General features: G+C 40.8%; 1 protein-coding gene across 1 annotated transcript in view; it reads left to right on the top strand.

Annotated features, from left to right (window-relative positions):
• Positions 1-13,465, top strand: part of LOC109476984 (latent-transforming growth factor beta-binding protein 2-like) — a 22,126-nt gene extending 8,661 nt beyond the window's left edge. The window contains exons 4-8 of the mRNA XM_019777998.1: positions 4,590-4,715; positions 6,941-7,096; positions 8,018-8,116; positions 12,467-12,598; positions 13,305-13,465. Coding sequence (XP_019633557.1) covers positions 4,590-4,715; positions 6,941-7,096; positions 8,018-8,116; positions 12,467-12,598; positions 13,305-13,465 — 674 coding nt within the window. The remainder of the gene's footprint in view (positions 1-4,589; positions 4,716-6,940; positions 7,097-8,017; positions 8,117-12,466; positions 12,599-13,304) is intronic.
• Positions 13,466-14,363: the final 898 nt, after the last annotated feature.

Genomic DNA, 14,363 nt, shown 5'->3' with positions numbered 1-14,363 from the left:
CACATGTTAGGTACGGGTTAGCTTCTACACCTGCTTCATGTGTCCACACATGTTAGCTTCTACACCTGCTTCATGTGTCCACACATGTTAGCTTCTACACCTGCTTCATGTGTCCACACATGTTAGGTACGGGTTAGCTTCTACACCTGCTTCATGTGTCCACACATGTTAGGTACGGGTTAGCTTCTACACCTGCTTCATGTGTCCACACATGTTAGGTACGGGTCAGCTTCTACACCTGCTTCATGTGTCCACACATGTTAGCTTCTACACCTGCTTCATGTGTCCACACATGTTAGCTTCTACACCTGCTTCATGTGTCCACACATGTTAGGTACGGGTTAGCTTCTACACCTGCTTCATGTGTCCACACATGTTAGGTACGGGTTAGCTTCTACACCTGCTTCATGTGTCCACACATGTTGGCTTCTACACCTGCTTCATGTGTCCACACATGTTAGGTACGGGTTAGCTTCTACACCTGCTTCATGTGTCCACACATGTTAGGTACGGGTTAGCTTCTACACTTACTTCGTGTGTCCACATTTTAGGTACGGGTTACCTTCTACACCTCACTGCTTTATTACATGCATGCCCTGTACAGGAAAACATAAACAGAGCAACATAAGCAATGAAATAAGAGACACTAGTCAACAAAAAACAATAGATTAAGAACAACACAAAATTACAACATATACTAAACCAGTTATCTAAATACGTCAGTATTTCCACACAGTTACGTTTTAATAATACTGACGTGAAGCATCTTTATTTTCGATAGGACAAGTTGATGGCTGCCCAGCTGGTCATCAGAGGAACCAGACAACAGGGGCTTGCGCCGGTAAAGTATTGATTGATTGATTGATTGATTGATTGATTGATTGATTGATTGATTGACTGGTTGATTGATTGATTGATTGATTGATTGATTGATTGAATTTACACTATTTTTCATGGAGTATTGGTGATGATACGAGACGGGGGTTCGCCAGGCATCCTTCCGGGTGGTTTGAAGCTATCATTACCAACTTCCAGTTACTTAATCCCTGTGGTCACGCATATGAGTAGATATGTAAATATTGTACATTTGGGAATGCATCTATAGCAGCGACACCTGTGCTGCAGTGTAATGTGAACCAGTCAGAATTGCCCTGAGGAAGGTGACAGATCTACTAGACAGTCACCAAAACGTCGACGAAATAAAAGACTTGGTTGTGTATAAAGAATGAATGAATGAATGAATGAAGACCTTTATTGTACACACATACCCACTGGGTTAAGTACAGGTCACAAAAAAAAAGGATGGAATATAGATAACGTTACATACATACATCGTCAAGTAGCGCTAGCTACAATCAAGTAAATTCGGTTTCTTCTCGTTTCTTAGTAATGGCAAAAATGTAAGAACAGATATGTTTCAATACAGAGGGTTTGTCTAAGCTCATTACCTTCGCCAAGAAGGTTATGTTTTCAGAGGCGTTCGTGTATGTGTGTGTTTGTGTGTGTGTGTGTGTGTGTCTGTCTGTCTGTAAACACGATAACTTGAGAAGGCCTTGATGGATTGTCTTGATACTTGGTAGGTGGGTAGGTCTTGATGAGACCTCAAAATGATTAGATTTTGGACCCCCTAGCGGCTTATTATGGTACTGCAGCTGAACTTCCGGTTTTGATATCTCATGATCTAGACATGCTATGGTAATGAAATTTAGATGGTAGGTAGCTATTGTGCTGGGAAAGAAGTGACGTGAGTTTAGGCCCCCTAGCGGCTTGCTCTGAAACTGCAGGGATAAATTCTTGAAAATATTCAAAAGGGGATAACTCAAGAACCGGTTGATGGATCGCTGTGATTTTTGGTATGTAGGTAGCTTATGTGATGCTTAATATAATGATGTGACAATTATGCAAATATGGATGTAATTTGCATAATTTATGGGGAAATTCTATAAATCAGCTGCATTCCATGATATGACAATTGAAGCTTGTGACATTGGTAATTGACAACGAGAGAAACACAGGAAGATATTGATTATGTTAATAATGACTTGTTTTGCATAATTAATGAGAAAATTTTATAATTATGTAATGATAACTGCCTGGAATTCCATACTTGTGGTATTTGAAAGTTAAATTGAGGTGAACATCATTAAACATAATTTATTCAAATCAGGACCTGATTTGCATAATTTATTAGGAAATGCTAGAATGCATTCTTTGTTAATATAAGACTGTCTTTTGGTTGAGATTATGATAAAATGATATAATTCATGAAAATTAGGTTCCTATTTCTTAAATCAGGGGGGAATAATCTAATCTAAACTTTGTCAGTCATAAAGATTAACATCATTTGGCGAAGGTATGAGATCGGGGAACTCTAGTTAGAAATATAAATTTGTCTGTACAGCTTAGATGTATAAAGAAGGGGAACATAGATTGTATCAGATTATAAAGATCTACTCTCTCTTTGTGGTATAGTTCACAATCCGTTACAAAATGTTTCTGATCTTCGATTCTTCCTAGATCACAGTACCGACATATTCGTTGTTCTAGGGGAGTGCGGTTATGTCTACCGGTTGTGTACTCAGTGTCTTACCAACCTGATGAAACTATTCACGGTTCCAGTTAATTACTATTTGGACTTCTCGCGCGGTCCGTACTACATACCGAGACCAATCCATCAGTTTTATTGACTAAACGATAAAGCCTCTATTCACATTTCATAGGTCCACTTTAAAACTGTTTTAGCTGCACTTCTATAAACTATGTAGCCTGTCTGGTTGGGCCAAGACAGCTAGCAGGACGAATCGCCAGGAAAGGAACGAGTGGTGAGGGAAAATTGTTTATGGAAACCACTTTGGGACCACCAACAACGAGCACAAGGCTGGAGCTGTAACATCCGCTCCGGTGTTAGTGTTGTGGCCCATGCTGTGTAGAGAAGCCAGATAGGACTGTCGTTAATATGTCAGTGGAGTTGACGATAAGGGGTCATAAAATGTGCAATAGTTCACTGCTGTGGTTTATTTCCTTCAACAAGAGCGGAGCGTGGAAAGGGGATTACCTTTGATATATGGGCTGTGTGGGGGAATTGTGTGTGCAGGGTATAATGCTTGCTTGAGGTTAGTCGAGTGTAGGTCATGGCTCATGTTCAAACTTCTACAATTTATCCCAATTTTACTAAACTTACAGACAAAGAAAAAACTATTCATCTTTTAACTTCCCAAAACCCACTAATTTTGGAAAAGGTGGGACATTACGTCTTCGATCCATGGTCTAAAAAAGAGAAGTCAAACCCCTTAGACATAGTTTTAGACATAGCTATAGCTCTAGACAACTACCTTTTATCATGTAGATTTTAGTTATTTTATACTACGTTTCATTCACGAATTTGCAATAAACGTCTTCTATATACGTAATCCACAACGGGAATCGCGCTTGTATAAATGTGTATACGTAAAGTTTTTTTATTTATTTTTTTTATTCCAACATGTAATCACCAGACGTGGTGACGACATACTCAAGTTTTTTCAACTTATATTAATGCCGCCACCAACACAGGGGACGAGTACGTAAAGTTTCTGTTAGAAGTCATAGAAAGTGAGTGAGTGAGTGAGTGAGTGAGTGAGTGAGTGAGTGTGGTGAGTGAGTGAGTGACTGAGTGAGTGAGTGAGTGAGTGAGTGACTGAGTGAGAGAAAATGAGAAAATGGTGTAACCGCTGACTGACAGGAAGGTCAAATTGGAGGTCAAAATGGTCTCCCCATAGGCTGTGAGGAAATGACAGTGTGATACGCACAGAATCAGCGCGAAAATCAAAATAATTGAGTAATGAGTTTCGGTTTTTTTTTCTAATAACAGAGCAGTCTTTTATGAACCTATTTGTATCTGTCTGTAGCGTCGATTCTCTTGAAATCTGTTGTACTTGATTTGAGAAATATGAATAAGCATCATATTAAGAGCGCTAGCATTCCATGACAAAGTGAAGTTCATTATGTTTACCGACGGAAAACACATTGTTTTTGCTCTGTTTCCTCCTCTTCTCCAAACCAATAAGGTCAATGACCAGAACCAGCCGTCTCTCACCATGGTAACTGGTGTTGGGTTACATAAAGTTGCAATTTTATAGCAGGAGGGATTTAGACTCCTGTCTGACCATATATATGAATGTGTTTGAGTAAGAATTAACAGAGCATACCACATGTGAAGGTAAACATTATGCATTTGCTGTGCAAATGTTACCTTTCTAGTCTTCAAACTTTTTTGTGCAAAATTGGTGAGATGTTGGTTTTGTTGTTGTTGTTGTATGAACTCTTTGACGTAGCTTCCAAATTCTATCCAAACTTTCACACATATACAATTGAAAAGAAAACTACTCTCCTCTTAACATCCGAAAACCCACAAATTACAGAAAAAGTGAGATTCTTTGTCTTCCTCTGTCTTCAAAAAAGAAGTCAAACCCAGTAGTTTTTTTTTACTAGTAGTTTCTTAGTAGTTATCAGTAGTTCTATGTGTACTAATTATCTGTTTTTATACCAAATGTTTCTTCTGTTCATGCCCTCAGGCATGAATTTGCAATAAAACTTTCGATTGTTTTCAGACATTGATGAATGTAAGGCGTTCCCGTGGCTGTGTGAGAACGGGCGGTGTACCAACAACCCCGGCAGCTTCCACTGCAAGTGTCGGGCGGGTTACATGATGGACGCCACCGGCACCAGATGTATCGGTGGGTGTAAAAAAAACTTCTGTTCTCTACATTTGTTGGCTAATTGTGCAACAGGACTGCCGTGGATAGCACGCTCAGCGGGGGCCTGGCAAAGCCGGGGCTGTTTGCTAACCTGGTTGTACTTAGCATTGGCGGTAACCAAGACCACATACAGGTACTAGGTACACACCGACATCCGTTTCAACGTTCGAACTTTCATCATGAAAATTCCTTACGTACCCTCAAGCAGAGGTTTAGGATTCGGCTTATTATGGCTTCACCACTATGTGGTGAAGTCATGTTGTTTTTCCTCATGTTTCTTCTCCTTCTTCTTCCTCTTCTTCTTCTTCTCCTGCCATTTCTTTAAATTGATTCAACTCCTTCATTTTTGGGCCAAATAACATGAAATTTGGTATGAAGGTAGAGTAGCCAAATACCCCCCAGGCGTTTTGTTTTCATTTTTTCGATACAGGCATTTAGAATTGTTTTATTTGTTGTTGTTTTTTTTGGCCATTTTTTGACAAAATCTGTACATTTAGGGTCCTGGAGACCTGGTATTACACTAAAATCACCTGAAAGTTGGTCTAGGTATGCTTTATATATCTACCAACAACAATTCATTATAATTTTTGGCATACTCTCCCCTAAACTTGTATAATTTGGGACTTTTTGACTGTTTTCTATGCCGAATAGTGAAGTTTAGTTACCTTATAGCAATGACTCATCAGTAAGGAATGCAGAGAGCAACAGCCAATAGGCATGAAGATTTCAAGATGGTAGGGCAGTTGTAATCTTCTTGCTGATTGGGTGCTGGACTAATTGGATTAATACATTGAACACCTGCTGGTAGGGCAGTTGTAATCTTCTTGCTGATTGGGTGCTGGACTAATTGTATTAATACTCGTACATTGAATACCTGAGATTAGAAACTCCTTTCGTCTGAATGTCGCGATTTTGCATCGCTATCTCATGGTCGGTTCATGTCAATCACACATGATTACATCTGTGTTATCCATTAGTTTTGTTCCGAAGACATGAGTGCAAACATCTGTCTCGTCAACCGCTTTGCTTACAAAGAGGTGAACAAGTTACAGATGTTGTCAAGCAAACGATTCCAAGCCAAAACATTGACTCAATAGGATTTGTTTAAATGTGTGGTGAATTATGAAACGCTTGGAGCACTGTAGTCTATCGTAGACTGAACTGCCAAAGAAGAAGAAGGAGTACTGTATAGTAAGTACGAGATATGATCACGGAGTCTCAAGATGACGTACCCATGAAACGAATTTTGCTTAGACGGTCCGCCATGAGCAATGAAAGCAGATAAGTGCAAGTTCTCATGTGTACATGTATGATATGTTTACACCTAAGATATGTTTTAAAGATGCCATATGTGACATGGTTACAAGATGTAATGTTGACTCGAGCTCGTTGGATCAGGGTCTGACACAAGGGCACTGCAGAACAACATGTCCCAGTTAGTACGAGCAATCAAAGAACACGAAATAGCAGATTCTGAGACCTCTGATTCTATGTCAAAGGGTATACCGCATAAGGGCTCTTTCGAGTGAGGGAAACTTGTCGATTTCTTACAAACAGAAATCAGACTTCGAATTCCGGGAAAAAGTTTGGGTTTTCGTGATTTTATTGGAACAACCGAAGAGATTGTACGACGTGTCCTCCACGGTACCTTATTCTGTACTGTATTGTATTGTATGAAGTGCTTTATTCGGAACTAGGATAGCAGTTGGAGCGTTAACGTTGCTCATGCAACTTCTCGACTTCCTAAATTCCACCACGTCGACGTCTAATTCCCGCTAGTTCCCGGCCAGATTCGAGGGCCTCCAAATGCACCCCATTTCCTGTGTCTGACATTTTGACCTCCTGTCATTCTTCCTGTTAATTTTAAGTCTCCACTCACGTCCATCCCCCCAAACAACTTGAGTACTTGTAAGCACGAGGAAAGAGTTTTGATGACTCAATTAAAATCATGCTGGTACGCTGCATGAAATTTAAGTATATACCTTTAAGAATGCGTAAATAATGTTTAATTTCAATCAACCGAAAAACAGAAATAAATATATTTTACGCATTATTTAAGCTACAGAATTTTATGCAGTAGTTATCTTCTTGTTGTGAGGGCTAGCCCTTTATAATAGCCTCCGGCTAGTTGGGCAGTCCTGGCTGTATATATCTGTTTATACAGTCTAATAAGTCAAATCAAACACTTTTGCTTGTAACAACAGCGGAGATGCGCGGACGCTGTTACAGTGACGTGCCCACGAACAGAGGCGTGTGTGGGGTAGACCTGACGGGACTGGCCATCACTAAGCACGTGTGCTGCTGTACCATCGGGGAGAGCTGGGGCGCTCAGTGCGAGAGCTGCCCCGACCCAAACTCACGTGAGTACATCCGCAAATAATTCCATCAGGTTTGTAAGGCCCCATTTTTTTTATTCATCAAAACATGGAAACATAACAAGGACAGTGTGCACGTGATGCTGCACACAAGTTTACAACTTAACAGCGTCACACAACAAAAATTAAAAGGTACAATTAACATTTAAATATACAAAGTTGACATATCTGTGCGCCGTAGTCCCACCACCCCAAGACATTAAAATGTTAAATTAAATGCTAAAAAAAGCTATTTGAAAGATAAGATAACATTACGTGATAGCCTCCTATATCTCATTGGCGGAAAAACATCCGCCAATCAGAGCTAGGAGGAGAATTTAGGCCCATTAACACGTACGTAGTATTTGGACTTCTAAGGCCCCATTCCCACTAGTAGGATAAAATTGTCCGGATCGAGCCGAATTGATTCGCTTTGATCCGGCTTCGATCCAGCTTCGAGCCGGATTGGAGCCTGATCCGGACAATTTTATCCCAGTGGGAAAGGGCCAAAGTCACTGACTAAAGAGACTCAACCAACAGGTTTATTCAGCCGACGTTCGTGTTCATTTGACTTCACCAAATGCCGCAAGTATGAAGTTCCTGGCATTTACCAGTATGGAATTATAGAATTTTCTCATTAATTATGCAAATTGAGTCACAATTTACATAATCAATATCTGCTAATGTTCCCCTTCCTCATGGAACGCAGCAGAAATTCGTCATTGATAATGTAAATTAGATCCTGATTTGCGTAATTGTCATCTAATTATGTCAAGCATCACTTAAGCTACCTACATACCAAAAATAATGACAATCCGTCAGCCAGTTCTTGAGTTATCCTACTTCGAACAGTTTCAAACAAACGCCCCTGCAGTTCCAAAACAAGCTGCTAGGGAACTTCTAACTGTGATGTTCTGCTCACCACAGAAAACTTCAAATGGCTGTGTCCCGGAGGTCTGGGCTTCCAGAGGAGGACAAGATACGTCGGAGGCGTGCGGACAGACGGATCCACCAGAACAGATCAAGGTAACTATTTATTTTTATTTATTTATGACAATTTACCACATTTGTGGAAGGATTGATATAACAGGTGACTATCACCTCTTCAAAGATGTCAACCCCGAGACCGGACTGTAAGGTTTGAACCACTCACACCGGGAAGGTCCCCTGCTCTTTTCGATAAGTGCGGTGGGTTCTTTAACGTGCGTGGGGTGTGGCTGTCCCAAACACGGGACCTCCATTTAACCACAGCATCTTACGTCTGGTCTCTGTTCCACGGAGCTTAATCATCTCTACACCGCTCAAGAACATATAACGGTGTTTAAAGTTTAAACTTTTGGTCCAACCCAAAAAATTCTCTCACCTAGAGCTTTCGACCAGTCACTCTGGTCTTCCTCAGTAGACTGACCCAGTGAAGCTTGTCACGTGCCTTCTTTGAAGTGTGACGTCAACACTGGGTCAAAGGTATTTGGTAGACGATGTCGACCCCCGTCGCGGTTCAATGAAGGGTGATGGGCCCTGATGTATATGGCTTCCTTCACCCCTCTCAAGAAATAGTCTTGTTCAGTGTCCAAAATCCTTACAGTGTCAAGTGAAACAAAGTGTCCGGGTGACTCTATGATGATGTATTGTGACACCTCTGAGCTGGCAGAGCTAGGCCGTGTATGTTCTTGAAACCTGGCTTTTAGAGACCTCTCTGTTTCCCCGATGTAGGTTTCCTGGCAGGGCCCCTTGTTGTTTTTGCCCTGGCAGGGGATGTGGTAAATGACACCACACTTTCTTCTCTTTGGGGGTTTTGTCCTTGGGCGCAACGAGAGTGTGTCTTAAAGTAGTGGTTGGATGAATTCCGGGAGCGGTCTGATCAGAGTCCACGCCTTTCTATACGAATGGAATCGAATTTGAATTAAATTTTAGTCGAATTTCACTGTCAATCACGCCGCGACCTACTTCCGAACACTAGCAAAACCATTTCCCAACCTCTCGTTCACACCCGAATGTTTTTAACATTTTGAAACATTCAGCTTCCGCAGCCGGACAATAATGAATGAATGATAGACCTTTATTGTACATTTGTGCTCTAACAAGCTAAGTACTGGTCATGAATAGACAAGGAAAAGGATACAGCAATGACACTTAAACTATACATACTAATGTGATCTACTATTTACATGTTCAACTTCTTCTCGCTTCTTGACGCAGGTATAGATGTACGAGCATGTAGAACTAATAATACATGATTTGTCAAGTTTCATAAGAAATCTGAATTTTTCTACTTCATTAAATGTCCAAAGCTGGGGGAACTTATCTAGTATATAAGAATATAGGGAGTCTCTCTCATTACTATATAACGTACAATCGACTACAAAATGATACTCATCCTCAATCTTATCTAAATCGCAAAATTGGCAAATCCTTTGCTCTAGAGGAATGCGGTTGTGTCTGCCTTTTTCTATGTGGAGTTTGTGTGAACTTATAGCAGACCTTGCCGAACTCCAGCCGACCTTACTCCCGACCTACTCCTAACCATGGTTGTGGGGAGTTCGGCTTGTTTTCGGAATGCCATATTCACGAGTGTGCAGTGGCTTTACTCCTGTGCGCTTCTGAGTGTGGGAATATAAGGATCACTTAACTTTAGGACGCTGGAGCGAAAGGTTAGGTACTTGACGCGTTACCAAAGATCGGGTCGCGGCATACTAGTACTTCACCAAGAAGTCTGTCAACTATTTTTTTCTTCCCGGCCTCGACATGCGCCTCTGTGGCGGACCCTGTGACATTTTCTACGTTACGGGGTTTTGCGCAAATTGTTTCCACGTTGCGACCTGATGTATAATTGTCTGCGGCTACCGGAATTTTCGAGTTCATCTGGAGGACATCAGCTGATGTCAGCCAAGGGGTACATACGCAATTTTAGATATGACACGGGCCAGTGAAGCGTGCTGATTCGTGTTATCATCTGACAGAGCCAATAATTTCATAGGTGTAAGGCTACACTGAGTTAATTTTATAGATGACATCCTCTGAAGACCCCAAACTAGTACGCGACGGCGAATAAAAAAAGATTCCAGGAACAAACGCTGCTAAACCACCGAAATACTGGTATTGTGAATTTGCGGTAGTACATAGCGGCTTATACGACAAGCCGGTACATGCTGGCCTTTTGCGGCATTTATGACTCTGCACCGCACTGAGTTCTTGAGTTCCGTGGAGCTTCGGTAGTCTGGGTGCCATCATCCGTAGTTACCGCCGGCTCCCTATTGTCGCTAGCTACCATGGACTACGGAGAATGGCACCCAGGCCAGAGCCTCGGTGGAGGTGATTTTCTTTTTTTTTTTCAGAACAGACGAAAATCAATGCGTGCACGGATGTCATCCATAAAATTAAGGCAGTGTGGCCTAACATCGACCACAAAGGCAAGCCCTGCCAGGACGGTTACCTTTCTTTAGTTGATAACGCCTTGCAGGTGTTGTACCCCATTGGAACAACTAATGAGTCAGGGCGAAGGGTGGGAGAGATATACGAGATCGGACACTCTTGATCTGCAGTCTGATAGTAGAGTCTGGACTGCCTTAGGTAGTTGTGCACTGTCGGGTAAGCAAAAGTCGCTTTGTGTAACGACTGCCAAACTACAGGTACAGCATTTCCTGGCGTAGGTCCGACTTTTTAGATCTACAGATCTACCATGCTGTGTGGACCAATTCTTTTAAATTACTGCTTCGTAACACGTTTGGCGACATTGCAAGTCTTGCCATCAGCTGAATAAAAAAACTCATTCGGCAGGGAAAATAGCTTAGTTTCAACTGCACCTGGCACTAAAGCCTGTTAGTCGTTCTACACACACAACAGGGGCATCACTGCAGGGGTTCTCATCATTAGGCCCAATACAGCTGGTTAGTTTTAACGTGATCACACTGCTGCTTTGCACGCTATTTTCCCAAGGTCGGAAAGACGAAATACCGAGTAAAGATAATCTTTTTACACAACAAGTGTTTTATTCACAGCCGACGTTTCGGTGACCGTCTGTCACCTTCCTCAGGGCAATTCCCATGCATTGGGAATGCATCTATGGCAGCGACACCTGTGCTGCAGTGCAATGTGAACAAGTCAGAATTGCCCTGAGGAAGGTGACAGATGGTCACCGAAACGTCGGCCGTGAATAAAAGACTTGGTTGTGTAAGAAGAGTCCCTTTACTCAGTAACTTACCAACCTGATGAAACTATTCAAGACGAAATACTCTTTACTCGCCGCGGTTTATAGGATGACAACGAGGAATAAGTCTATTGCACGACAATTGTAACGAATAAAGCTTATGGCAACATTTTACATCATGACATAGGTATTGTTGCTAACATTTATCTAACAGTACTAACAGTTTGTTATTAACAATTTCTAGTGTAGTAATGTAGTAATGAGGGCATTGGTAAATAGAATATATATCATTTTCCACTGCATCCATTGTACAGTACTTGTACAGTCTCCCCTATAGCTGGTGTGTTACGCCGAAGGGCGGTTATACCGGCTGTACAGATACAGATACAGAAGCTGGTGTGTTACGCCGAAGGGCGGTTATACCGGCTGTACAGATACAGATACAGATATACCGGTAGCTGAATGTGCTGTGACACATACGTGACATCAAACAAGAAAAGACTGTAGTGTCAACGATCTAGATGTTAACGTTTGGATGACAGAAAACTTTGTAATAGAATGTGAACTGTATAGCAAAAAGAGAGAAACAAACTGTATAGGTTTATACAGAACTTATTTCCCTATTTCATACACTTAAGTACTGTAGAAAAAATTATATTCCTATTGCAAACAGACAAACCACCCATCGAAAAACAGATCTGTTCCTTTATTTCTACAATAACTAAAAAACGAGAAGTTGAATTTATTTAACGATAGTTAGTTACTTTTAAATTTGTATCTGTTATCTGTATCCGTTCATCTTGTTTTGTTGTGACCTGTACTTAGCCAATAAAGGTCTTCGTGTCTTTTATTCCATTATCATTGAAAACGGTGGAAGACAAAACGCATTTTATATCAAATTGTTCTCTATAGCAATGAACGAAATGAACTCTTTGACGTAGCCTCCAAATTCTACCCAAACTTTCACACATATACAAATGAAAAGAAAACTACTCTCCTCTTAACATCCGAAAACCCACAAATTACAGAAAAAGTGGGATCCTTTGTCTTCCTCTGTCTTCAAAAAAGAAGTCAAACCCAGTAGTTTTTTTTACCAGTAGTTTCTTAGTAGTTATCAGTAGTTCTATATGTACCAATTGTCTGTTTTTATACCAAATGGTTCTTCTGTTTCTGCAATTAGCCCTCGGGCAAGAATTTGCAATAAACAATTATTATCATTGATGTCACAGTGGTGGACATGAACGAGTGTTCGACTATCGCGAACATCTGCCGGCACGGACGATGTTTCAACACAGTCGGTTCGTACTACTGCCTCTGCAACCCTGGGTACCGGCTGGAGAGCTCAAGGACTAAATGCGTAGGTGAGAGACAAGAATATTTCATTTATTCATTTTTTATACCATTGGTTCAGCTATACAGGTGACAGCCAGGGCTGCCCAACTAGTTACAAATTTAAACTATTTTAAAGGGCTAACCCTGGAGAGAAAGACAACAAGCTACATAAGATGCGTACATACAGGACATTGAAATCAAAATCATCAACTCATTAGATCTATATATGATATGATATGAATCTTTATTGCATGTTCTTGCCCAGATGGGCTAAATGCACAAGAGGATATCCAGTATACAAAACATGAGTATTTCATACTGGTACGCTATATTCTAATACAAAGTGCTAGGAACCTATACATTACAATAATACTATAAACTACCTATCATCTACTGTTAGTTGCCCTTTCTTCTCTCTTTTTGAAACATTTGGAAACATAATTACATAGTTTGTCTAGGAATTACTATACATAAATGTATAAAGACTTAAGCTAAGGTGCGCTAATAGAGTAGTATTTACATTGTGAGGTCAGGGTCAGAATTCACAGTGTATGGATCTCCAAGTGAGGTCTGGAGTTTGGTTTTGAATGATGTAATGGTGAGAGCTATGCGAACATTGGGAGGTAGCGTGTTCCGAAGCAAGACAAGAATAGAACTGGACATTTTCAGTGGTTCTCGGCATGAAAACCTTCCCATGTAATCAGTCTCTTTGCTCGATAAACTGTTTCTCATTAGGGCTGACATTGAAAGGTTACGTACGAGGCCCGAAACTCTGTTCCAAAGAGTTAGAGGAAATAAGACCGGCCGGCGACGGGGTGTCAGTTGGCGTGTTAACTCAAGTTCTCTGTGTGTCGGTCAGAGGTGTTTTCCTTCTGTTGACGTATCCGTGGCTCTAATGCTGTCACAAGACTTAGAATTAGCTGCCACAGATTACATATTGAAATCGGAAGACATTCCCGCACTCCCCTTGAACACAGATTATGTAAATATTGTAACCTGAACAAAATAGAAGACGAACGCCATTTTGTAACAGAATGTGAACTGTATAGTAAAGAGAGAAATGAACTGTATATGTTTGTACAACACCTATTCCCCCATTTCACGCACTTAAGTACAACAGAAAAATTCATATTCCTTATACGACTAGATAAACCACCCATCGAAAAACAGATCTGTACGTTTATTTCTGCAATAACTGAAAAGCGAGGAGAAGTTGAATTTATGTAACGATAGTTAGTTAATTTTGTATCTGTTAACCGTGTTCATTCATCTTGTTTTGTTGTGACCTGTACTTAGCCAAATGTGGCAGAAATGTGCAATAAAGATCTTCATTCATTCATTCATTCATAATCTACTGTGCGTAGTCGTTGGATCATACTCAAAGGCATCCAATGCAATTTCAGTTCGGCAAAAGAGAAAATGCACTTGGATGAGGAAATCTGTCTGATATTGACATTTAGTGCCATTTTGTAGTACATTTTCGGCATCATTTCAGACTTGGAGCGTTTGAAATTGAAAACCTTTCTTCCTCAATAGTCCATCAGTCAAGAGAAAATTTCATGCTGACAGTTTCTTCCCCAGAACCACTTCACTGTGGAACAAGCTTCCCCGTGAATGTTTCACCGCTAATTACAACCTCCAACGGTTTAAATCAAGGGTGAACAAATATCTGACCACGCAGTCATCACTGTAACCCAAAACATGTAAGTGGCTCTCACGAGCCTTGTTTTGAGGTGAATCTGAAGTAAATAAAAAAAAACAAGTTATATGAGGCGTCTCTTTTTTGCAGTGGGA

The sequence above is a fragment of the Branchiostoma belcheri genome, unplaced genomic scaffold (assembly GCF_001625305.1).
Source record: "Branchiostoma belcheri isolate BF01 breed outbred unplaced genomic scaffold, Haploidv18h27 scaffold4, whole genome shotgun sequence".
NCBI lineage: Eukaryota > Metazoa > Chordata > Leptocardii > Amphioxiformes > Branchiostomatidae > Branchiostoma > Branchiostoma belcheri.
This window is presented reverse-complemented; position numbering and strand designations above follow the sequence as displayed.